Source organism: Zosterops lateralis (assembly GCF_965231275.1).
Source record: "Zosterops lateralis genome assembly, chromosome: 24".
Taxonomy (NCBI): domain Eukaryota; kingdom Metazoa; phylum Chordata; class Aves; order Passeriformes; family Zosteropidae; genus Zosterops; species Zosterops lateralis.
The window spans coordinates 5,446,514-5,473,118 of record NC_139784.1 but is presented as its reverse complement, the minus strand read 5'-3'; the positions used below and the strand labels follow the sequence as shown (position 1 = coordinate 5,473,118).

Below are 26,605 nucleotides of genomic sequence, written 5' to 3'. Positions count from 1 at the left end.
TGTTCAGCTCATGGAATTGTCCCCTCTGGGTAAAGGAATGACTCTGAAACCTTGACAAGTTTTCATTTCCCAGCCCTTTTAGGAGCTGTGCTGCTGAAACAACCCCATCTATTAAAACTTTGACCGGTTAGTCCACATTTTTCAATAATAATATAAATTTTGCGGCCACACGAACACTTTTGAATCCCTTTCAGTTGTGTAACAATTACATAAACTGGCAGGACATAATTCCCATTTATCACAGCTGAAAACCCCCCCTCAAAATAAAAAAAAATAAAAATCCTTAAATGAACTGTTTCACAAGGAAACCTCTGGGACAGAGCGTGGCTGTGGCAGGGCTGGAACAGAGTCTGCTGCTCACACTCCTGTGATTGTTCTGCCATTTGTGTCATCTGCCAGCATTTCAACTTGATTTGTTGAGGGCGTGGGGGATGCCTCTCCACGAGCACAATTAAGATTGTGGGGTGGAAATGGTTCATTTTCATTATTCCTCTGTTGGTTGGAGCTTTAATTACGCCACTCTTGGCTCTCAGGGCCTGGTTATCAGCTCAGGGCACTTGCATTACTCACTGCCTGGGTGAAACTTTATTTTATTATTTTTTTTGCGCTTTTTTTGGCTCTTGGGAGAGTTGGAAACAAAGGAGGGATGTGTGGCCTTGGTGTTGTCCAGCTGCCTCCAACTTTAGGCTTTTAAATCTAATTTTTTTAACTCTGCAGAGGCTCACCTGTGAGGGGCAGGGCTGCCTCCCAACTTCCTGGAGTTTTCCCTGCCCATAAATTCCCTTCTTTGGAGATGATTTCAGGGTCTGGTATCAGCTCAGGGCACTTGAATTGCTCAGTGTCTGGGTGAAACTTTTTAAAAATGATTTTTTTCCCACTTTTTTGGCTCTTGTGAGGGCTGGAAGCGAAGAAGAGATATGTGGCCTTGGTGTTGTCCAGCTTTAGGCATTTAAATCTAATTTTTTTAACATTCCACAGGCTCACCTGTGAGGGGCGGCGCTGCCTCCCAACTTCCTGGTGTTTCCCTGCCCATAAATTCCCTTCCCTAGAGATGATTTCAGGGCCTGGTATCAGTGCAGGGCACTTGAATTGCTCAGGGTCTGGGTTAAACTTTTTTATTATTACTATTTTTTTCCAGATTTTGGCTCTTGTGAGGGCTGGAAGGAAAGAAGGGGTCTGTGGCCTTGGTGTTGTCCAGCTTTAGGCTTTTAAATCTAATTTTTTTTAACTCTCCACAGGCTCACCTGTGAGGGGCAGGGCTGCCTCCCAACTTCCTGGTCTTTTCCTGCCCATAAATTCCCTTCCCTGGAGATGATTTCAGGGCCTGGTATCAGTGCAGGGCACTTGAATTGCTCAGTATCTGGGTGAAACTTTTTTAAAATAAATTTTTTTCCTACTTTTTTGGCTCTTGTGAGGGCTGGAAGCAAAGAAGGGATGTGTGGCCTTGGTGTTGTCCAGCTTTAGGCATTTAAATCTAATTTTTTTAACATTCCACAGGCTCACCTGTGAGGGGCAGGGCTGCCTCCCAACTTCCTGGAGTTTCCCTGCCCATAAATTCCCTTCCTTGGAGATGATTTCAGGGCCTGGTTATCAGCTCAGGGCACTTAAATTGCTCAGAGTCTGGGTGAAACTTTTTTATTATTACTATTTTTTCCAGTTTTTTGGCTCTTGGGAAGGCTGGAAACGAAGAAGAGATGTGTGGCCTTGGTGTTGTCCAACTTTAGGCTTTTAAATCTAATTTTTTTTTAACTCTCCACAGGCTCACCTGTGAGGGGCAGGGCTGCCTCCCAACTTCCTGGAGTTTTCTCTGCCCATAAATTCCCTTCCCTGGAGATGATTTCAGGGTCTGGTTATCAGCTCAGGGCACTCAGTGTCTGGGTGAAACGTTTTTATTATTACTATTTTTAATTTTTTCCCACTCTTTTGGCTCTTAGGAGGGCTGGAAACAAAGAAGGGATGTGTGGCCTTGGTGTTGTCCAGCTTTAGGCTTTTAAATCCAATTTTTTTAACTCTCCACAGGCTCACCTGTGAGGGGCAGGGCTGCCTCCCAACTTCCTGGAGTTTCCCTGCCCATAAATTCCCTTCCCTGGAGATGATTCATGTGTCCCTTGCCTGGAATCTCCACCACTCCGTGTTCTCTGCTTGTAGAACAACTTATCTGGGAAAGAATTTACAACCTGGGCTCTTTTCAAATCCCTCTCTGCAGCGCCTTTAATGCATCTCTGGCGTATTTAGCAATATTTAACTGGTTCTCTGCTGCTTTTTATAGGTTAATGATGCAATATCTGCTGGCCTGGGGAAGGTATAGGGTGATCCTGCTGGTTAAAGATTAATTGTGACACTCTGGGGTGGAATCCTGGGGAATTGGAGCTCCCTGGGTGTAGTATTTGTGCTCCTGGGGGGAGTGGGGAGCTCCTCCAGGATAAACCCTCTGCTCTCCACCCTTGGAATTTACATTTCCAGCACATGAAATTAAACCTGGGGCGGAGGGTGGAAGGGCCTGGCAACACCTCAGGGTTCTCCTTCTGTCATCAGCTCAAAAATAGGAGGTTTTTTTACTTTTCTCCCTTTTCAAAAATGTTCTTTCAGCCCCGTAATTCCTCAGGCTGGGATCACAAAAGGGATTTATTTACTCATCCCTGGGAATCCGACACCTCTGGATGTGCTTTGAGGAGTTTTTCCAGTTGGGCCAATTAACCCCTGGCTTTGTTCATTTTACTCCTTGGCCACCGGAATTTGCTGGAGATGCAGGTTAATAAATCTCTTTATTGCTCTCCCCGTTGAAGGGTTGAATTCTTACCAGAGCCACACCCTGGAATACAAAACCGGGGTAAATTTAGGCTCTGTCTATTTTTAGAGAGAAAAAATTGCTAAAAAACACACACAGTTGTCGTGGTGCTGATTTTAGAAAAGGGCTCTGGAGAGATTGGAATTATCTGGGCTCTGGAGAATTAATTTGGGCTCCAGGAGATCCCTGTGGATGCCCCTCATCCTGTGTTTCAGGTGGGCTGGAGTTCAGATCCCTGCTCCTAATTTCTTTAAAAAATTGGGAAATTATTTCCCATCAAATCCTCTCCTGCTCTGACCACCAAAAGCTTTACAGCACCTTTAGGTTTTGTTTGGCAGAGCCAAATAATTCACTTTTTTAGCTCTTCTTCCATCAAATGTGGAACTTTTTTAGGGGGAATTCAAACTGTTTTCTCCTGCTGGATGAGTTTTCCCTTCCCTGCTCCCACCTCAAATTTGGTGTTTGAATTCTGATTAATTCACTTTTCAATTTAATTCACCCAAAGCCAGGAGTTCCCAATCCTGAACCATCCCTTCCCTGCAGATATTCCTCTTGGATTTCTGAGCTGCTCTTCTCTCCAATTAACCTTTCCTTGCTGAAAAAGCCAATTTATTATATTTATTATTATATTTATTATCTCCCAGAGCAAGGGTGACAACCCCACACGTCCCCTTTGCTGAACTGCTTATACCTTATGCAGAAATCTGCTTTTTTTACCCTTTAATACATTAAAAAAATCACAACTTTTAACAGAATATCTGCATTTTGGAGGGATGAAAGGTATAAATTGATTTTTGAGCTGTTATTGGCCATAAGTGACCCGTGCTGGGGCGGGTCCTGCCCCTGCTTTGCTTTTGTTCTCACAGGTGTGGCTGCACCGCAGTGGGTCACAGGGAGGAGCTGGCAACAGGAAAAAAATAAATTCATTTTCCCCTCTGGGTTCCATTCTCAGAGTCTCAGAGAAGTTGCTGAGATCTGCAGGCAGAAGTTCTGCCTGTACAGTGAATTTCAGCCTCTTTTTTTGGGAGATCTACAGCCAGAATTTCTTCCTGGACAGTGCATTTTTTTTGGGAGATCTACAAGTTGCCTGTAGAGTGAATTTCACCCTTTTTTTGGGGGGTGATCTCCAGCCAGAATTTCTTTCTGTACAGTGAATTTCACCCTTTTTTTTTTTTTTTTTTTTTTTTTGTGATATCTCCAGACAAAATTTCTGCCTCTACAGTGAATTTCAGCCTTTTTTGGGGGCAAATTTACATCCAAAATTTCTGCCTGTACAATGAATTTCACCTTTTTTTTTTTTTTTTTTTTTTTTGTGAGTTCTACAAGTTTTCTGTGACACGAATTTTATCCTTTTTTTGGGGAGATAGTTGGAAAAATGAACTTTTTTTTTTACCCTCCTGGCTCATTTTAGATATTCTCAACTCTGCTGCCCTCTCATAAAACTGGCTTGATATTGGTAGGGAGTAAAGAAAAAAAATCCCTAAAAATAAGTAATTGCCTGTTTAAGGAGCAATTTTTTTTCTGCTTAAAGCTAAACTTTCTGATTTTTCAGGCTCAGTGCTGCACTGAAAGTCGTGTCCTGGAGAAAATAAAGTTGTTTTTTAAAAGATCAAACCCCATTGTTAAAGTCACATTGTCTGCAATTTGGACAGCTCAGAATCCAGAGAGATTTGGATTTATAGATTGAATGAAAGGTCTCCAGACATTTATTAAAAAAAAAAAAAGCTTTTCTCATCCCGATTTTTCTGCATTTTAGAAAAACCTTGGTAAAAAACCAACCCAGGCTGCAGTATTGTGATAAAAACTGTTGATTTTTGGGTTTGGGGGGAGCTTTGTAATTTTTCAGTTTTACACACTCAGAATTAATAAAAAAAGTGGAATTTCAGGTTGTAAATCTTTCCTGGAAAAAAATCAAATCCACCCTGTGTCACCTCAGCTGTCAGTGCTTTGCCAAAACGTTGTTTTCATGTCAGGTTGGGTTTATTAATTAAAATTAATTTGATTTTAATTCCATCAAGAGGTGAAAGCAACCTCGGGGTGTGACACCCCTGCAGGGAGGAGCAGGAGTTGGGCAGAGGCACCAACAGCCACTGCTCTGAAAGTATAAACCTTTATAGAATATTTATTAATTAAAGCAATTCCATCACTGGGGGTAAATCAGGGATCTTTGTTGGGTCAGGGAGGTCGAGAAGGAGCTCTTGGCTGGGTTGGGGTGAGTGAGGATGGATGGACCATCCTGAGGGATGTTGAATCACAAATTTCAATCTCTTAACCCTCCTTTATCCATGAATAGATTCAAATTTGATTTTTCTGTCCCAGGTAACAGAGGAATTTATTAATTGGTTTATTTATTTCCAGCTCCTCCTCTCGCTCAGGCCCCTGATGGGGCACAGGGGGAAGTGGGACACCTGAGCCTTTTCTTGGGGCTTTGTGAACAAAATCAAACCATGGTTTGTGTGAGGTGAGCTGGCCTGAGCACACACAGAGCTGTGGGGTCCTGGAATTTGGGGTGGAAGGACCTTAAATCCCACCCAGGGATTCCTCCCACCGGCCCAGGGTGCAGAAATGGACAATCCCAGGATCCAGGGCAGCCCCAGCTCCACTGGGAAACCCATTCCAGCCCTTCCCACCCTCACAGGGCAGGATTCCTTCTCAATATCCCATCCAGCCCTGTCCTCTGGCCCTTTAAACCCATTCCCCTTTTCCCTTGGAAATTCATCCCATTTTCCTTCCTGGCTCCTTTCAGGAGACCCGAACCCAGGTGTGTCTTAAACCTTCTCTTCTCCAGGCTGGACAATCCCCCTCCTTAAACCTTCTCCAGGCTGGACAATCCCACCTCTTAAACCTTCTCCAGGCTGGACAATCCCACCTCTTAAACCTTCTCCAGGCTGGACAATCCCACTCCTTAAACCTTCTCCAGGCTGGACAATCCCCCTCCTCAAACCTTCTCCAGGCTGGACAATCCCACTCCTTAAACCTTCTCCAGGCTGGACAATCCCACTCCTTAAACCTTCTCCAGGCTGGACAATCCCACTCCTCAAACCTTCTCCAGGCTGGACAGTCCCCCTCCTTAAACCTTCTCCAGGCTGGACAATCCCCCTCCTCAAACCTTCTCCAGGCTGGACAATCCCCCTCCTTAAACCTTCTCCAGGCTGGACAATCCCACTCCTTAAACCTTCTCTTCTCCAGGCTGGACAATCCCCCTCCTTAAACCTTCTCCAGGCTGGACAATCCCCCTCCTCAAACCTTCTCTTCTCCAGGCTGGACAATCCCCCTCCTTAAACCTTCTCCAGGCTGGACAATCCCCCTCCTTAAACCTTCTCCAGGCTGGACAATCCCCCTCCTCAAACCTTCTCTTCTCCAGGCTGGACAATCCCACCTCTTAAACCTTCTCCAGGCTGGACAATCCCCCTCCTCAAACCTTCTCCAGGCTGGACAATCCCCCTCCTTAAACCTTCTCCAGGCTGGACAATCCCCCTCCTCAAACCTTCTCCAGGCTGGACAATCCCACTCCTTAAACCTTCTCCAGGCTGGACAATCCCCCTCCTCAAACCTTCTCCAGGCTGGACAATCCCCCTCCTTAAACCTTCTCTTCTCCAGGCTGGACAATCCCACCCCTTAAACCTTCTCCAGGCTGGACAATCCCACTCCTTAAACCTTCTCTTCTCCAGGCTGGACAATTCCCCTTTTCCCAGCTTTTCCTGCCAGCAGAGCTGCTCCATCCCTCTCCTTGTCCTTCCTGCTGGAATCCAGATCCCCAGAGCTGGGGGCAGCTCCAGGGGGTTCCTGGTTCCCACTCCCAACATGGACACACCTGGAATGATGGATCCAGGTGTTCACAGGCTGCTTTAAAATTATAATAGTGGGGAAAAATGAGAGTGGTGGAGTTTCTCAGGCTTTAATGAGCTGATTCTGGGGTAGGAAGCAGTTTCTTCGTGCCTGTTACAGAGATTTTTTTCCTCCTTTATTTAAGTTTCCTGCTTAGAAATCCCATCCAGAATTCCCAGCTCCATCCAGCCTGATCATTCTGCTGCTTCCAGCCATAAATTTCTGAATAACTCCCTGTTTTGTTGGTTTTTTTTTTTTAAACTCCCAAATATTTTACCCCTCTTTTGTAATTAATTTATATTTAATTTGAATTCCTCTGCACTGAGGCTCTCAGCATTCAAGCAGAGAACTGGCACGGCCCCACGGTTTATTCCTACACTGGGAGCTGGCACTGGGTTAAATAAAGCAAAGTGTGTGGAGCCAAGAGCTGCCAGAAGGGAAACTCCCAGCAAAAGGGGAAGGAGAATCTTCCTGGCAGATGTTTTGAGGCTCAGGAGTTGTGACAGAGTGGAGCAGGCACGGGGCTGCCGTTGGTGATCGTCTCCAAAAAAGAGATTTTTGCTCTGGTCTCTCTTAGGCCACCCTAAAAAACGTCAAATTATTCCTCACAAAAGGGCAGGGGGAACTAACAAGGATCTGGAGGGGAAAAACCTCAAATTATTCCTCACAAAAGGGGCAAGGGGGAAAAAGCCTCAAATTATTCCTCACAAAGGGGGATTTGGAGGAAAAGAACCCCAAAATTTTCCTCACAAAAGAGGCAAAGGGAACTAATGAGGATTTGGGGGGGAAAAACCCCAAATTATTCCTCACAAAAGGGGCAGGGGGAACTAACAAGGATTTGGAGGGGGAAAACCCCAAATTATTCCTCACAAAAGGGGCAGGGGGAACTAACAAGGATTTGGAGGGGGAAAACCCCAAATTATTCCTCACAAAAGGGGCAGGGGGAACTAACAAGGATTTTGGGGAGGAAAAAAACCCAAATTATTCCTCACAAAAGGGGCAAAGGGAACTAATGAGGATTTGGGGGGGAAAAACCTCAAATTATTCCTCACAAAAGGGCATTTGGGGGAAAAAGCCCCAAATTATTCCTTACAAAAGGGGATTTGGAGGAAAAAAACCCCAAATTATTCCTCACAAAAGGGACAGGATGAACTAACAAGGATTTGAAGGAAAAAACTCCAAATTTTTCCTCATAAAAGTCACCTCATCCTCCTTTACCAAGTACCTAATTCTCCTTCAAACAGCTGGAGGTGGTTTTTAGGATGGATGAGAGGTGGGAATTCCCATCTCTTCCTGATGCTGATGGAGTTTCTCTTAGAAAGATTTGTAAGTTTAAATAATAATTTTTGTAGGTTTAAATAAATTTAAATTTAAATAATAATAATAAGTTTAAATAAATAAATAAAAATTAAAAATAGGCAATTAGGAGACAGAAAAGCCTCACCCGAAAGCACACCCTTCTCTGTTCAATTCCTGTGTTTTAAGGGTTGCTGTTTTACACATTCAATAGATATAATTGCATGATTCAAAACATTCTTTTTGAGTTTTTATCTGTTTCAAGCATCTCCAATCATCTTATCCCACAGATTTATTTGTGGGTGGCTTTATTCTGTCTGGTAACGTGGGTCTTAGAAATTTTTTTTTCTTGAGATTTTTTTGGTTATTTTAATTTTGATAAAAAACCCTAGAAAGTTAGGAGTTTTTTATGCAGGGTTACAAGGTGATGACCCTTCCCTTATACCTTCTGGCTTGGTCAGTTTAGATGTTCCAAAGAAGAAAAAAAAAACTGAGTTTTTTTACTATTTACACCATTTCACAATCAGAAAATACATTTGTCGCTTTTCTAAACTCTATTGATAAAACACAACACAATTAATAATAAAACATAACACAGCACAAATATACACATAATATCCATTCTAATATTTGCCCCAAAAGCCAAATTTCTAATATTTATTAATAAAACCTTCCAGGTGAAAAATGCCACCAACCAGATCGTGATGAACTGCGCCGACATCGACATCATCACCGCGTCCTACGCCCCGGAAGGAGATGAAGGTAAAGAAAACCTGCCTGGTTTCGTTTCTGCCCCTGGGAGCTGCTGCCAGCAGCCCAACAGCTCTGATAACACACTGATGTCATGGTTTGATAAGCTCAGCCCCGCCCCTGCAAGCTCACAGTTCCTTATCTTGAATTCCTGTTGTGTTACGGTGAAGGAATTCCTTCAGTTGTGTTACGGGGAATAAATCCTTCAGTTGTGGTGTGGCCAAGAAATTCCTTCAGTTGTTTTATGGTAAAGAAATTCCTTCAGTTGTGTTTAGGTAGAGAAATTCCTTCAGTTGTGTTTAGGTAGAGAAATTCCTTCAGTTGTTTTATAGCAACAAAATTCCTTCAATTGTTTTATGGTAAAGAAATCCTTCAGTTGTGTTTAGGTGAAGAAATTCTTTCAGTTTTTATGGTGGAGAAATTCCTTTAGTTGGGTTATGGCAAAGAAAATCCTTCGGTTGTTTTATGGTAAAGAAATGCCTTCAGTTGTGTTTAGGTGAAGAAATTCCTTCTGCTGTTATGATAAAGAAGTCCTTCAGTTGGGTTATGGCAAAGATATTCCTTCAGCTGTGTTTAGGTGAAAAAATTCCTTCAGTTTTTATGGTAAAGAAATTCTTTCAAGTTTTATGGTGGAGAAATTCCTTCAATTTTTATGGCAAAGAAATTCTTTCAGTTGTGTTATGGCAGAGAAAATCCTTCAGTTGGGTTATGGCAGAGAAAATCCTTCAGTTGTGTTTTAGTGAAGGAATTCCTTCAGTCTCTCCCCCTCTCCTGAGGGGTGCAAGCAGAGGATGCTTTGATGTTATTTTTATATCTGGAGATCTTTTACACTTCTAAGAACATCATCTGCACCTGTGGATTTGGGAATATTGACCAAAATCCCTGGCAGGGAATGCAGCAATAACGGCCTGCAGTGGGAAATACTCACAGGAGAGGATTTGGAGGGCACAGAAAACACTGAACTGGCATTTAGCAGGATTTTCTGAGTGGAAAAGGGTGATGGTGTGGAGGAGAGCAGGGGGGGATCCAGCTCAGGGAAAGTTGCTGGAGGAATGGAAGTTCCTGGGGAAATTTGTCACACTCAGCTGCAGTTCTTGACTTCCCCAGTTACATTTGGAGGGGATTAGCAAACAACAAAAAGGGCTTTAGCAGCTCAAGTGTGAAATGAGGGAGGTGTGGAAAACAAACTCCGTGGGCTCACAGTGGGCAGAGCCTGCCTGGGGTTCTCAGGGAGCTTCTGCTCTTTGGTCCAGCTGCTCCTGAAACCTTTCAGAGAACAAAAAAAAAGGTGCAGGGCTTCCCTTTCCATGCGGGAAATGTCCCTTTTCCATGAGGAAAATACCAGAAAACGCTTTGTTAAATCCATGGTCAGGGATTAATGGACTGATCTCAGTGATGGATGGGAGGAAGGGGCTCTTTGGGTTGATATAAACTTGGTCATTTGTGCAACAGCTGGATAAAGGTGCAGGAAAGGGCTGTGTCTGGAGAAGAAGAGGAGAAAATGTGAATTTCTGGGGTGGGTTTTGTTTGGAGAGGGGATGATCCCAGCTCTATTGCAGGGATGTTATCCCATGGATTTGTACAGGGCAGTGGCAGCACCCAGGGACAGAGGGAGATGTCTCTGCCCATGGCAGGGGTGACACAGGGTGGGATTTCATGGCCCTTCCCACCCAAACCATTCCATGATGTCACTTCTCAGGTCCTTGTAGCATCGTTCCACTTTAACAGGTGAAGGAATAGACTGGGGAAGGGATTTTGGGGAAAAATCACCTCCCTGTGAGGGTGGTCAGACCCTGGCACAGATTCCCAGAGTTGTGGCTGTCCCTGGACCCCTGGAAGTGTCTCAGGTCAGACTGGAGCACCCAGGGACAGGGGGAGATGTCCCTGCCATGGCACAGGATGAGATTTAAGGTCCTTCCCATCCCAAAACATTCTGGAATTCCACAATTCCAATCAGAACATCACCCAGTCTGCATTTAAACAGGTTTGATTTTAATTTTTTTTTCCAATTTTTAAGCACCCAGAGGATTATTTTTTTGGGGGGGAGTGCAGCTGAGGTGAGGAGCTGAGGAAGCTGCTTTGGGATGAGGGTGTGTGTGGAAAAGCAGCTCAGGAAATGTCTGCAGGGATGGGAATGACCAGGGAGGAAAAGGATGGGAAAAAATGTCCCCAAATGTCACCTCAGGGCTGCTCCTGGCACTGTGAAATAACTCAAAATAAGTAATTTATGTCACTAAGAGAGAATTATTTCTCTCTTAATAAGGGAAATAACTTATTAAGAGTCATTTCTCCTCCTGAGTAATGAGGAGATAATGAGTGGTGATAAGGGCAGAGGGTCTGTCCCAGCCAGGAATTCCCTGGTTTGTCACTGGGAAAATGGAAATAAAGGGGAGAAGCAGACAGGAATTCCACAGTTCGTCCTTGAGAAGATGGAAATAAAGGGAAAAAGTGCCCAGGAATTCCAGAGTTTGTCCTGAAGAAAGTTAAAATAAAGGGAAAAAGTGCCCAGGAATTCCATGGTTTGTCCTGGAGAAAATGGAAATAAAGGGGAGAAGCACCCAGGAATTCCACAGTTTGTCACTGAGGAAATGGAAATAAAAAGCACCAGAAATTCCAGAGTTTGTCACTGAGGAAATGGAGATAAAGAGGAGAAGCAGCCAGGAATTCCACAGTTTGTCCTGGAGAAGATGGAAATAAAGGGAAAAAGCAACAGGAATTCCATAGTTTGTCCTGGAGAAAATAAAAATAAAGGGGAGGACCACCCAGAAATTCCAGTTTGTCACTGAGGAAATGGAAATAAAGGGAAAAAGCACCAGGAATTCCATGGTTTGTGCTGGAGAAAGTTAAAGGGGAGAAGTGGCCAGGAATTCCATAGGTTGTGACTGAGGAAATGGAAATAAAAAGTACCAGGAATTCCAGAGTTTGTCCTGGAGAAGATGGAAATAAAAGGAAAAAGCACCAGGATTTCCACATTTGGTCACTGAGGAAATGGAAATAAAGGAAAAAACAGCCAGAAGTGAAAACCACTGAAATCTGAAAAAAGCCCATAAAATACAGAGGGACCCCCGGAGCTTTGGGGTATTAAAGCAGAACTTAGTGGAGCCTTAAAACCAAATTCAAACTGAAATTGAGTTTTGTGGTTTAAATTCACACGGATTTTATGGAGAACTTTATGGACACAGGATTTTTGGGATCTCCTTGGATGTGGCACTGTGGGCACAGGGAGGGGGAGCTCTGCACTCACCAGGTGGAGCTTTGTTGGAATTCCTATTAGAAATAGAATAGAAATATTATATTTATATAATATTTATATCTTATATAATTTACATAAATGATATATATATTATTTATGTAAATTTTATAATATACAATTTATATAATATAAATATTACATTTTCTATAACATTTATAAATTAATAGAAATCAAAATAATAAAATTAATATAAATCAAATTAATATATATAATTAAAATGAAATAAAATATATATGCTGTATTATATCTATAATATATATTATTATATATTAATATAATTTAATATATATTTCTATAATTTTAATTATAATTTCTATAATTTTCTATATATATTTCTATAATTTTGTATAAAATATGAAACACATAATTATATATTTATATAGATTTAATTACATATTATATATGATATTATATATAAACATTATAAAATAAAAATATAATGTAATATATATTTTATATCATATAAAATATATAATCACATATTTTTATATTTATATATGATGTATATGATGTATATATATATGAACATATACAATATAATGAATATAAAAGCAAAACAAATATATTTAAAGTAGAAGTGAAATGGGTAGAATAAAAAAATTAAAATGAATAGAAAGAAAATGAATAGAAATTAGAATCAAGTTAGAATCAATAAAGTTAGAATTAATGAAATTAAAAAGAATGAAACTAAAATTAATAAAATTGAACTTGATAAAAGTAAAAAATAATTAAAATTACTATAAAATGGTTAGAAAAATTTAAATATTTAGAAAATTTTAAAGAAAAAAAATTTAAACATATAAAAATAACCAATTTCCCTGATCCCAGCCAGGCTCCAGAGGGGTTAAAAAACTTCTCTCTGAATTTTGGGAAAGTTCCAAGGGCTGTGATGACTTTGGGAGGGAAATTCCATGGAATTGGCAGAGGGTGAAACACTCCAAAAATCAGGATTTCACTCCGAAATGTGTGAAAAAACAGGGAGAAATTTTAAAAGAATTGTCTCCTCTCCTTGTGCAGGGAAGGGTTTGCCTCACCCTCCTCAATAAATGAGAATTAATTGATTATTTCTCTCATTTCTGAGCCTCAAAAGCAGCTCTGGGGAAAAGGATTTGGTTTGATCCCTGATTCTTGTTTAAGGAGATGGTTTGGTGATTTTTATGAGAAAAAAATTGGGTTTTTTTACCCCAAATCCCTTTTTGTGAGGAATAATTTGGGTTTTTTCCCCCCAAATCCCTTTTGTGAGGAATAATTTGGGGTTTTTTTTCCCCCAAATCCCTTTTTTGAGTCATAATTTGGATTTTTGTCCCCCCAAATCCCCTTTTGTGAGGAATAATTTGGATTTTTGTCCCCCCAAATCCCTTTTTGTGAGGAATAATTTGGGTTTTTTTCCCCCAAAATCCCCTTTTTTTGAGGAATAATTTGGGTATTTTCCCCCCAAATCCCTTTTGTGAGGAATAATTTGAGGGTTTTTTAGGTTTTTGGGGGTTTTTTGAGGGTTTGGGGGGATTTTTTGGGGTTTTTTTAGGTTTTTTGGAGGGTTTTTGGGGAGGTTATTTGGAGGTTTTTTGGAGGGGTTTTTTTTGGGGGGTTGGGGTTTTTTTTAGGTTGGGGGTTTTTTTGGGGTTATTTTTGGGGGTTTTCTGGGGAATTTTGGGGGGTTTTTTGGGATTTTTTGAGTTTTTGAGGGGATTTTTTGGGTTTTTTTGGGGATTTTTTTCAGGGTTTTTTTTGGGGAGGTTGGGGGTTATTTTGGGGGTTTTTGGGGGGATTTTTTTTTATGGTTTTGGGGTTTTTTTTTGGGGGGTTTAGGTTTTTAGGGAGAGATTGAGGGGTTTTTTAGTTTTTTGGAGGATCTTTTTGGGGTGATTTTGGGGGTTATTTTGGGGATTTTTGGTTTTTTGGGGGGATTTTTTTTTTATTTTTTTAGGCTTTTTTGGGGTTTTTGGGGTTGCTTGTTTGTTTCTTGTTTTTTGGGGATTTTTTTTTGGGATTTTTTTGTGTGGGTTTTTTTTTTTTTTTATTATTTTTATTTTTATTTTTATTTTTTTTTTAATTTTTATTTTTATTTTTAATATTTCCAGCAGAACTTCAGCACCGAGCTGTGCTTTGGCTCAGCCAAAGGAGGAGCTGCAAAAAGATGAGTCGGTGCAATTTTATCATAATTTTTTTTAGAAATGGGTTTGGAGTTTCATCCTCAGGGAAACAGTTTTGGAGCAGCAGCAGCAGCAGCTGGGAAATCCTGATCAGTGAATTCTGGGCACCCTCAGCTTGGAATCTCCTCCAATCCTGGGGGAATTGCTGAAAATTCAGAGTTTCTTCTATTTTTGGAAGGTTGGCAGCTTCTCCCCCTGGGGAATCCCAGCGGCTCTTTGGGGTTTGTGGAGCAGGAGGAGGATGGAGGGAATTTGGGGGTTTGTTTTAATCTTAAAGAGGTTTTTAAAGGCAGATTTTATTTGGTTTTTTTGTGTTTTTTTTCCCAGTGTGGTGGGGATGGGATTAGATGTCACAGCAGAGCTTTGGTTGATGTTTAAAATAAGAAATAAATTAAAAAAAAAACAAAACCAACCCCAAAATCCAAACCAAATCAACAACAACAACAAAATAAACCCCAACAAAACACCAAACAAACAAAAAAACAAAGCCCCAAAAAAACCCTCAAAAAACCTAAAAAAACCCAAACCAAATCAACCAAAAATAGCCAAAAAAACAAACAAAAAAACCCCACAAACCCCAAATGAAATCAACCAAAAAACACCCCAAAACCAAACCAACCAAAAATAACCCACCAAAAAACTGAAATCAACCAAAAAAAAACCCCCAAATCAACCAAAAAACACCCCAAAAAACCAAACTAAAGCCAAAAAACCCCCCCGAACAACAAAAAAATCCCCCAAAACCCACCAAAAAACGAAAAAAAAAACCCACCACAAAAAATCCCAAACAACAAAAATGCCCACAAAAAACCCACCCAAAAACCCAAAACAAAACCAACAAAAAACCCCTAAAAACAAAAAAAAATCCAAAAAATCCCCCAACGACCAAAAAAACCCACAAAAAACCCCCAAACAACAACAACAAAAAAAAAACAAACCAAAAAACCGACCAAAAACCCCAGAAAAAACCAAAAACAACACAATAAACGCTAAAAGCCCAAAACCCGACCCAAAAAACCCCTGAAAAACAAACAAAAGAAAAACCCCAAAAACCCCCCAAACCAACCAAACAACAAAAAATCCCACAGAAAACCAAAACAAAAGCAACAACCCCCTAAAAACCCAAAAAAACCCCCCAAAAACCAAAAAAACCCAACAAAACCCCCGACAAAAAATCCACCAAAACCACAAAAACCCACAAAAAAAACCCCAAACCCAAACAACAGAAAAACCTACAAAACCCCACAAAAAACCAAAACAAAGACAACAAACCCCCCAAAAACCCCCCCAACCCCCACCAAAAGAAAACCCCCTAAAGAACAGAATCACCCCAAAAAACCCCAACAAAAAAACCCTAAAACCCAAAAATAAAAAAAAAAAAACCACAAAAACCCCCCCAAAACAACCCAACAACAAACCACCCACAAAAAAACCACCAAAAAAATAAAAAAACCACCAAAAAAACCACCAAAAAATAAAAAAAAAACCACACCAAAAAACCTCCCAAAAACCAACAAAACTCTTATTTTTCCTTTTAAATCCACCAGCAGCTTTTCCTTTTCTCCTGCCCCAGCCCAGGCTGTGAGTGATTAACTCCAGGTTGTGCCAGACTCCCCTAAAACCCAAAAATCCCACCAAAAATCCAAAAAAACCCCCAAAAAACAACCCAACAACAAACCACCCACAAAAAAACCACCAAAAAAAATACCACACAAAAAACCAAGAAAACTCTTTTTTTTCTCTCAAATCCTGGGCTGCCAAAACTGGGCTGTTCCTTGAGGAGTTTTTGTATTTCCCAGCCTGAGGAATTCAGGCAGCTCTTTTTTTTTTTTTTGTTGCCATCAAATCTTTGTTCCCTTCAAATCCCAACAAAAACTATTGTCGAGGCTTTTCCGTGGTTTTGTCGCTCTGGGTTCAATTGTTGGCACAGAAAAAGGAGTTTAAACGACAATGAAAAGAAAAAATGTGACTTGGAATTCTTTGGGGTTTATGTGCTGTTGGTTTGGGGTTTGGTTTGTGAGGAGACGTTTGGAGATGGAGAAAAACCTTGAAGGTTTTCAGGGTTTTGTGTTCCAGCCTTGGTGATGTTCACCCTGGGAATTTTGGGACAAATGGAAACTTCCAGAGGACCAGAGCCACAAATTCAAACATATTTAGAGAACCTCCCAAATTAAAGCTTCCAGAGCAGCAGATCCACAAATTCAAACACATTTAGAGAACCTCAGAACTGAGAACCTCACAAATGAAAACTTCCAGAGCAGCAGCTCCACAAATTTAAAAACATTTATAGAGAACCTCACAAATTAAAACTTCCAAAGGACCAGATCCACAAATTCAAACACATTTAGAGAACTTCACAATTGAGAGAACCTCACAAATGAAAACTTCCAAAGCAGCAGCTCCACAAATTCAAAGACATTTAGGGAACCTCATGAGTAAGAGAACCTCCCAAATTAAAACCTTCAAAGGACCAGATCCACAAATTCAAACACATTTAAAGAACCTCCCAAATTAAACCTTCCAAAGCAGCAGCTCCACAAATTCAAATACATTTAGAGAACCTCCCAAATTAAAATTTCCAGAGCAGCAGATCCACAAATTCAAACCCATTTAGAGAACCTCCCAAATTAAACCTTCCAAAGCAGCAGCTCCACAAATTCAAAGACATTTAGAGAACCTCCCAAATTAAACTTTCCAGAGCAGCAGATCCACAAATTCGAACACATTTAGAGAACTTCAAAACTGAGAGAACCTCCCAAATTAAAACTTCCAAAGCAGCAGATCCACAAATTCAAACACATTTAGAGAACCTCCCAAATTAAAACTTCCAAAGCAACAGATCCACAAATTCAAACACATTTAGAGAACCTCACAATTGAGAAGAGGAGGAGGAGGAGGGGGAAAGTCGATCTCCTTTGCCAACCTTTGGCAGCAGCTCCACACAGGGCACATTCCTGAGTATTCCCGACTTCCAGGAGGTTGGAACTCTGATCCTCAGCTCTTGTTTGTCTCCAGGATCAGTTCGTGGCCATTAGAAGCTGTAAGAAAAAAAGAAAAGAAAAAAAAAGATAAAAATGTTTAGTGGTGTTTGAAAAAAGCCACTTGCTGCATTCCTGGGCTGATCCTTATCCAGCCTCCCTCAAGGTGACCCTCTGACCAGCAGGATTCCTCCTGGATAAATAAATAAATTCCCAGCAGGTGTCTGGGCAGAGTCATCCTCATCACTCTGTGGGAATCTGGAAATAGTCGGGGTCAAAATCCGCGGGGTCCTCTGTGCTGGAGCCCAATTCCAACTCATCAGGGTGTTCTCCTTAAAATCTTCCTCTTGTCTCATTTTCTTCCTCTCCTGTTTAGTTTTCTTCCTCTCATGTCCCTTTTCTTCTCTCCTGTTTCATTTTCTTTCTCTCTTGTTTCCTTTTCTTCCTCTCCTGTCCCTTTTCTTCCTCTCCTGTTTCATTTTCTTCCTCTCTGGCCTCGTTTTCTTCCTCTCCTGCCTTGTTTTCTCCCTCTCCTGTCTCTTTTCTTCCTCTCCTGTCTCCATTTCTTCCTCTCCTGTCTCCTTTTCTGCCTCAGTTGTCCCCAGTTATCAGAAGGAAACTCCAAACTTTGATTTCTGGCCTTTGCTGGCAGCTGGGTGTCCTTGGCACAGATTCCTCTTCAGTGCTCAGCTCATCCCTGCTCCAGCTGATTTTTAAAACCTTGGAACTCCCCAGCACAAATCAGGAAAGCTTCAAATTGATCCTGGAGGGTTTTGGTTGTTTTTGTTTTGGTTTTTTTTTGTTTTGGTTTTGTGTTTTGGGTTTTTTCTGGTAATTTATTTGTGTGTATGGTTTTTTGGTAATTTATTCATAGGGGGCAGTTTTTTTGGCAATTTATTTGTGTTTTTTGCTGTGCTATCAGAGCCTTTCAGTCATTCTGCACCCCAACACTGCTGTTAACTCAGATTAAACACACTGAGCAGAACTCTGAAACCTGTAGTTAAACCTGTAGTTAAACCTGTAGTTAAACCCAATTCACTCCTGCAGCTCCTGCACTGAGCAGAGGTTGGAATTAGCTCAGATTTAATGCTGAAATCACACAAATCACACCCTGCTCCAGAATAAACTCGTTTCCATTTCCCTTTGTCACTTTGTGGATCATCCTGCGTGTGCTGGGGCTGAAACCCAACCCTTGGAATGACACCTGAGCGTGGAAAACGAGTCCTTTTGTGACTGAAACCCTCATTTCACACCAGCTTTTTGTCATCCCAGGCCTCGCTTGAGCGGCGCAGGGTTTGTTTTGGGATGAAAAGGTCCTTGTTGTGTCTGGGCTTGTCAGAGATGGTGTTTCCCAGCAGATTTCAAGTTCTTAAATGATAATTTCTTACAGATTCTTGAGCGTGGAGGGAGCAGAATTTACAAAGAGAGGTTTTGTGGGGTTATTCCAGATTTTTATTATTATTATTTTTGGCTGAAGGAGAGCTGTTGGGAAGGAAAGGCTTATGGATTTGATTGCCTGGTAAGAAATATTGAAAATATAAAACCTGTGAGTGAAATAGGAATGAAGAATGAAATAGAAATATAAAGATGTAAAACCTGTGAGTGAACTAGAAATGGATCTGAGCTCTGAGATGTGACCGTGGCAGGCAGGAGGACGGGGCTGAGCTGGAGATGGGCTGAAGGACAGAAAACAAAAGGACCCAAAGGTGCAGCCCCTCCCCACCCTGCCAAGGCACCAGGGAAAAGGTGGATAAGAAAAGCATCTTTAGAGTTCAGAATACGGGATGATGTGGTGACAGAGAGTTCTCATGGTGCAGAGTCTGTAGGGTTTGTATCTCAGGCCGGTTGGTCACTGGAAATCAGAATATTAAACACAAAAGGAGATAGAATGGATTGTAACATTAAAAAAAACAACGAATCTGAAGGATCAGAACCATCCCAGTCCTGCTGAGGGTTTGCAGATCCCCCAAAAAATCCACCTTTTTGGAGCAAACCCCAAAGGATCTGCTCTCAAGGAGCCTCTTCTCCCCCAAACCTTTCCCCACCTCCCATCCCGATTTTCCCTCGGGTCTCTCAGCAGCCCCAAACCCATTCCCAGCCTTGGATCCGTTTCTGCTGCCCCGGAGTTTGTATTGTGACAAGCTCCTCGCTCTCTTAGCCCCCCTTTCTTTTCCCCTTTTTACCTGCCCCACCTCCCTTACCTCCCTTATCTCACACCCTCTCTCTCCCTCTCTCTCTGGGGCTTCTCTCCAAAGTGACTGAAGGTAAAGCCCTTTTCACCCACCACCCTTGCAATAAATCCACTTATTCCTGCAATATCTCAGCTCTGCAGAGTTCCCTCTCCCTGCCCTCCACAGATTGGGGAAAATGAATCAGGGGAACCTTATCAATATGATTGCTTAGCAAAAAGCTCTGAAAATATGAAAGCTAAAATTGAAATAGAAATGAGTTGTAGGATACAGAGTCTTAGTTATACCATAAACATGAAAACACCAGCCTGGCCCAGCTGAAGGAGAATCCCTTTGCATTGAACCTTCTGCTGCCTGAGGGATCCAAAGGTCAATGGAGCAAAATAAAGTCTAAAGAGGAGTTTTTTAGAGTTTAAAATATAACACAGTGTGGTGATGTAGCAGTTCTTACAGGCTGTGTGGAGATTCTGTAGGATTTTGTGTCTTGTGTTGGTTGGTCACTGTAAATTAGAATATCCAACACAAAAGGGGATAGAATGGATTGGAACAAAGACCTCGATGTCTCTCTCTCTGTCTCTCTTGCTCCTTCTTCTCTTCCCTCTCTCAGCTTTTACCTTCTTTTTCTTTCTCTCTCTTTGGGGCTCCCCTCCAGCCCAGGCTGGTGCTGAAGGTAAAGCCCTTTTTACCCACCACCCTTGCAATAAAACCACTTTTTTCCTACAATATCTCAGCTCTGCAGAGCTCCCTCTCCCTGCCCTCCACAGATTGGGGAAAATGAATCAGGGAAACCTTATAAATATAATTACTTAGCAAAAGGTTCTGAAAATATGAAACCTATAATTGAAATAGAAATGAGTTGTAGGATACAGAGTCTTAGTTATACCATAAACATGAAAACACCAGCCTGGGCAGCTGGAGGAGAATCCCTTTGCATTGAACCTTCTGCTGCCTGAGGGATCCAAAGGTCAATGGAGCAAAACAGAAAAGTCTAAAGAGTCGTTTTTTGGAGTTTAAAATATAACACATGGTAATGTAGTAGTTCTTATAGGCTGTGTGGAGATTCTATAGGATTTTGTGTCTTGTGTTGGTTGGTCACTGTAAATTAGAATATCCAACACAAAAGGAGATAGAATGGATTGGAACAAAGACCTCGATATCTCTCTCTGTCTCTCTTGCTCCCTCCTCTCTTCCCTCTCTCAGCTTTTACCTTCTTTCTCTCCCTCTCTTTTTGGGGTTCCCTTCCCTGAAGGCAAAACCCTTTTCACCCACAAATCTTTCAATAAACCCACTTTTTCCTGCAATATCTCATCTCTGCAGAGCTCCCTCTCCCTGGACGCTCCTGCAGGAGCAGCTCCTCCCCCCTGGGAGGGTTTGATGAATTAGGAAGGAGGAAAAGCAGCCCCAGGTTGTTCTGGCTGTGCCAAAGCTCCAGGACAGTTTTTATCCCTGTAGATTCCCCAGCCCGGCCTCAGAGTTTGGATTTTTGCATCCACAAATAATTCCTGTGCTGTGTAAACACCAAACTCTGCCTCGTTTTCTCCAGGTGGTTTTGGGATCTTCTCCCCTGAGCAGAACCCCAAAGAGCAGGGCCCTGCTCCTGAAATTTTATTTTATTTTATTTTATTTTATTTTATTTTATTTTATCTTATTTTATTTTATTTTTTAAATTTAATTTTATTTTATTTATTTTATTTTATTTTTTAAATTTAATTTTATTTTATTTTATTTTATTTTATTTTATTTTTTAAATTTTATTTTAATTTATTTTTATTTTATTTTATTTTATTTTTTAAATTTTATTTTATTTTACTTTTATTTTATTTTATTTTATTTTATTTTATTCTATTTTATTTTTTTTTAAATTTTATTTTATTTTATTTTATTTTGTTCTATTTTATTCTATTTTATTCTATTTTATTTTTTTTTAAATTTTATTTTATTTTATTTTATTTTATTTTATTTTATTTTATTTCTGAAATAAAATCAACATTTATTTTGTGCTTAAATCCAAGCAAACTCCCCCCTCCCCAATATCACCTTTTGCTGTGGAGATTAATGGGATTTTCAAAGCCACAAATTGGGGAAATAAATCCTGAGCATTTTGGGATAATTAATACAAATCCTGCTGCACTGATGGGAGAATTTCACAGCCAGGGGGGGATTTTGGGGCTGCATTTCACCATTCCTGGGACACAAATCCCCGTTTTTCCTGCAGATTTTGGGGTTTTTCAGCACAATTTTAATTTCCTGGGTGCTGCAGGAATTTTCTTTGCTGTGGAATTTCCACCAGGATGTTCCTGGGACACAAATTCCCATTTTTCCTGCAAATTTGGGGTTTTTCAGCACAATTTTAATTTCCTGGGTGCTGCAGGAGCTTTCCCTGCTGTGGAATTCCCACCAGGACATTCCCAGGGCACAAATTCCCATTTTTCCTGCAGATTTTGGGTTTTTTTCTGCACAATTTGAATTTCCTGGAATCCTGCAGGAATTCTCCCTGCCCTGGAATTCCCACCAGAACATTCCCAGGACACAAATTCCCATTTTTCCTGTAGATTTTGGGGTTTTTCAGCACAATTTTAATTTCCTGGGCACTGCAGAAGCTTTCCCTGCTTTGGAATTCCCACCTGGGCATCCCTGGAGTACAAATCCTGTTTTTTTCCTGCAGATTTTGGGTTTTTTTTCAGCACAATTTTAATTTCCTGGGTGCTGCAGGACCTTTCCCTGTTGTGGAATTCCCACCAGGACATTCCTGGGTCACAAATCTTGGGGTTTTTTCCTGGTTTTGGGGTTTTTTTTCATCACAATTTGAATTTCTTGGAATCCTGCAGGAATTCTCCCTGCCCTGGAATTCCCACCAGGACATTCCTGGAGTACAAATCCCATTTTTCCTGCAGATTTTGGGTTTTTTTCAGCACAATTTTAATTTCCTGGAATACTGCAGGAGCTTTCCTTGTTGTGGAATTCCCCCCACAATGGATTTCCTGTAATTCCTCATTTAAATCACTCGGAATTAATTCTGAATTGTGGAGCTCAGCTGCTTTGGGTGAATTTTTCCTTTCCAGGGTGGTTCTGATCCTGTTTTATTTTTATTTTTCATTTCCAGAGGTTCACGCCACGGGGTTCAACTACCAGAACGAGGATGAAAAGGTCACTCTGTCCTTCCCCAGCACCCTGCAGAAAGGTAAGAGCCATCCCCTGCTGCGTTTTTTCACTTCTTTTCACACAAAAATTAGCAAAAAAAATCCCCAAAAACCCACAAATAAATTGCCAAAAAAACAAAACAAAAAAACCCCCAAAAAACCCCCAAACAAACAAACAAAAAACAAAACAAAACAAAACAAAAAACCAAAAAAAGAAAATAAAATAAACACAAATTAAAAAAAAAAAAGACAAAAAAGGAATAAGCAAAAAATTACCAAAAAAACACTCACAAAAGAATTACCAAAAAAAAACCAAAACAAAACAAAATTAAATTACGAAAAAACCCCAAAACCCCACAAATAAATTACCAAAAGAAACCCCCACAAATAAATTACAAAACAAAATAAACACTGCAGAAAGGTAAGGAACAGTCCCCTGCTGCCTTTTTCACAAATAAATTACCAAAAAAACCCTAAAAAAACCCCAAAAAACAACCCACAAATAAGTTACCAGAAAAAGAAAATAAACACAAATAAATTACAAAAAAACCCCCCAAACCCCCACAAATAAATTACCAAAAAAAAGGAAAAAAGGGAAAAAATTACCAAATAAATTACCAAAAACCCACATAAAACAAACATAAACCACATAACAACCAAACATAAACCACAAACAAAAACCCACATAAACCAAACCCACATAAACCAAAAAAATTACCAAAAAAAAAAAAAGAAATAAACCCAAATAAATTAAAACCAACCAAACAAAAAACCCCACAAATAAATTACCAAAAGAAACCCCCACAAATAAATTACAAAAAAAAAAAACAACCCTGCAGAAAGGTAAGGGCCATCCCCTGCTGCCTTTTCTCACTTTTTTCACACAAAAATTAGCAAAAAAAATCCCCAAAAACCCACAAATAAATTACCAAAAAAAAAAAAAAAGAAAATAAACACAAATAAATAAAAAAAAAAAAACCAACAACAAAACAACACAAATAAATTAGCAAAAAAAACCCCAAAAATAAATTATGAAAAAAAAAGGAAATAGACACAAATAAATTTAAAAACAAACAAACAAACACAAATAAATTACCAAAAAAAAAGAAAATAAACACAAATAAATTACAAAAAAAAAAAAACCACAACCCAACAAATAAATTGCCAAAAAAAATCCCCCAAAAACCACAAATAAATTACCAAAAAAAGAGAAAATAAACACAAATAAATTAAAACAACAAAAAAAAAACCAACAATAAATTATGAAAAAAAAAAAAGGAAATAGACACAAATAAATTAAAAACAAACAAACACAAATAAATTACCAAAAAAAGAGAAAATAAACACAAATAAATTACAAAAAAATGGATTTACCCTTGGAAAAGCTGGAAATCCCTTCCCTGGAATTCCCCCTGTGCCCGTGGGACTCTGCTCACTCTGGAATTGCAGACTTTTGGCTGATTTGGGGTGAAATTTTCCTCAATTCCCAATTCCCGTCCCTGCTCCGGGCAGAGGAAAATCTGGAATTCCCGCAGGATTTTCCTCCTCGTCCACTTTGGGATTTTTTTCTGAAGCTGCTCCAGCTCTGAGGAACTCCCTGGGCAAAACTCAGCTCCTCACTTTGGATAAAGCTTTAGTTCATCTGGAAATTTATTTATTTTTTATATAATTTCATCTGGATAAACACCACAAAGAGGCTGTGGGGATGATGATGATGATGATGAAGAAACTGGAATTTTTTACCTGTGGGATTTTGGGTGCCAAGCTCAGATTTCTCCTTTTTTGCCCTGAGATACCAAGGGCAGATGTGGAAATTTATTTTTTATATAATTTCATCTGGATAAACATCACAAAGAGACTGTGGAGAAGATGATGATGATGATGAAGAAGCTGAAGTTGGAATTTTTGACCTGTGGGATCTTCTCCAACAAACTCAGGTTTTCCTTTTTCTGCCCTGAGATATCAAAGGCAGATCTGGAAATTTATTTTTTTTATATAATTTCATCTGGATAAAGATCACTAAGAGACTGTGGGATGGTGATGGTGATGAAGCTGAAATTTTTGACCTGTGGGATCTTGCCAAACAAGCTCAAAATTCCCTTTTTTGGCCCTGAGATATCAATGGCAGATCTGGAAATTTGGGTTTTTTATAATTTCATCTGGATAAAGACCACAAGGAGACTGTGGGATGATGATGATGATGATGATGAAGGTGCAATATTTGGTCCTGTGGAATCTCGCCCAACAAGCTCAGATTTCCCTTTCTTTGCCCTGAGACACCAAGGGCAGATCTGAAAATTTGGGATTTTTTTATAATTTCATCTGGATAAACATCACAAAGAGACTGTGGAGATGATGATGGTGATGATGATGATGATGATGATGATGATGATGGAATATTTAATCCTGTGGGATTTTGGGTTCCAAGCTCAGGTTTCCCTTTCCTGCCCCGAGACACCGAGGGCAGAGTTAACCCTGACCCTGATTAAAGGCTTTGAACGAGGCCAAAGCTCCATCTTGGCTTTGAGCATTCCATAAAAAATTCCATAAATCCCAGAATTTTACCAACTTTGCCTCAAGGTGAGGATTGGAAGGATGGAACTTCCAAGGTAGATCCCAAAAAAAATCCTTTGGAGGGGAATCTTCCACTACTCTGACATTTATTTTATTGGGAACCTCGCGATATTTTGCGATTTATTTCATTTACAGACTAAAATCCAAACCTAACAAATTTTTTTTTTTTTTTTTTTTTTTTTTTGCCACCTGCCAACCCCAAATATTTCTTTTCTCATTTCGCAGGGACTGGGACACTAAAGATAGACTTTGTAGGGGAGCTGAACGACAAGATGAAAGGGTTTTACCGCAGTAAATACAGCACGCCCAGCGGGGACACGCGCTACGCCGCCGTCACACAGTTCGAGGTAAAACTCCCCTCTCATTTTTATTTTTATTTTTATTTTTATTTTTATTTTTATTTTTATTTTAATTTTTATTTTTAATTTTATTTTTATTTTTATTTTTTTACTATTTTTATTTTTATTTTTTTACTATTTTTATTCTTATTCTTATTTTTATTTTTTTACTATTTTTATTTTTATTTTTTTACTATTTTTATTTTTATTTTTATTTTTTTACTATTTTTATTCTTATTCTTATTTTTATTTTTTTACTATTTTTATTTTTATTTTTATTTTTATTTTTTTACTATTTTTATTCTTATTCTTATTTTTATTTTTTTACTTTTTTTTATTTTTATTTTTATTTTTATTTTTATTTTTTTACTTTTTTTATTTTTATTTTTATTTCCCATTTTTATTTCCCATTTTTATTCTCATTTCTAAACAGGATTTAAATTCTCAACGTGTTTTTTTTAGCCTTTCATTTATCCCCATCTGGAGAAATATCAGAAATTTATATTATTTTTTGTATTCTTTGTCCTTCCTTATGTGGAGGTCGGGGTTGGGCTGGTGCTCCCCGAGGGTGTTGGGTCTGTCTCTGTCACCAAAATTCAGGATTTTGGTTTTTTTTTTCCTTTTTTTTCCTCAATTTTTGGCTTTTTCCCTCATGGTTTGGGGTGTTTATTCCTTGCTTTGGGTGTTTAATTCTTGCTTTGGGTGTTTAATCCTTGTTTTGGGAGTTTTTTCCTTGTTTTGGGGGTTTATTGCTTGTTTTGGGTGTTTATTCCTTGCTTTTTTTGGGTTTTTTCCCTTGTTTTTTGAGGTTTTTCCATGCTTTGTTTTAGGTATTTTCCTTGGGTTTTTCATTATTTCTTGGGTTTTTTCCTTGTTTCTTAGGGGTTTTCATTGTTTTTTGGGCTTTATTCCTTGATTTTGTTTTTTTTTCCCTTGTTTAGGGGTGTTTATTCGTTGTTTTGGGTGTTCATTCCTTGCTTTTTTTGGGTTTTTTCCCTGTTTTTTGAGGTTTTCCCTTGGTTTTGGGGGTTCTTCCGTGTTTTGTTTTGGGTATTTTCCTTGGGGTTTTTGGTTTTTCTTTATTTCTTGGTTTTTTTCCTTGTTTCTTAGGGGTTTTCGTTGTTTTTTGGACTTTATTCCTTGATTTTGGGTTTTTTTTCCCCCTTGTTTAGGGGTTTTTCTTCCTTGTTTTGGATGTTCATTCCTTGCTTTTTTGGAGGGTTTTTTCACTCGTTTTTTCAGTTTTTTCCTTGGTTTTGAGGTTTTTCCATGTTTTGTTTTGGGTATTTTCCTTGAGGGTTTTTTTGGATTTTTTTCC

At 39.6% G+C, this 26,605-nt stretch overlaps 1 protein-coding gene across 1 annotated transcript in view; it reads left to right on the top strand.

Moving 5' to 3' along the window:
- The window catches only part of NPEPPS (aminopeptidase puromycin sensitive), a 63,888-nt gene that overhangs the window by 3,588 nt on the left and 33,695 nt on the right, over positions 1–26,605 (top strand). Inside the window, exons 2-4 of the mRNA XM_083877447.1 lie at positions 8,590–8,674; positions 22,339–22,416; positions 25,175–25,296. Coding sequence (XP_083733573.1) covers positions 8,590–8,674; positions 22,339–22,416; positions 25,175–25,296 — 285 coding nt within the window. The remainder of the gene's footprint in view (positions 1–8,589; positions 8,675–22,338; positions 22,417–25,174; positions 25,297–26,605) is intronic.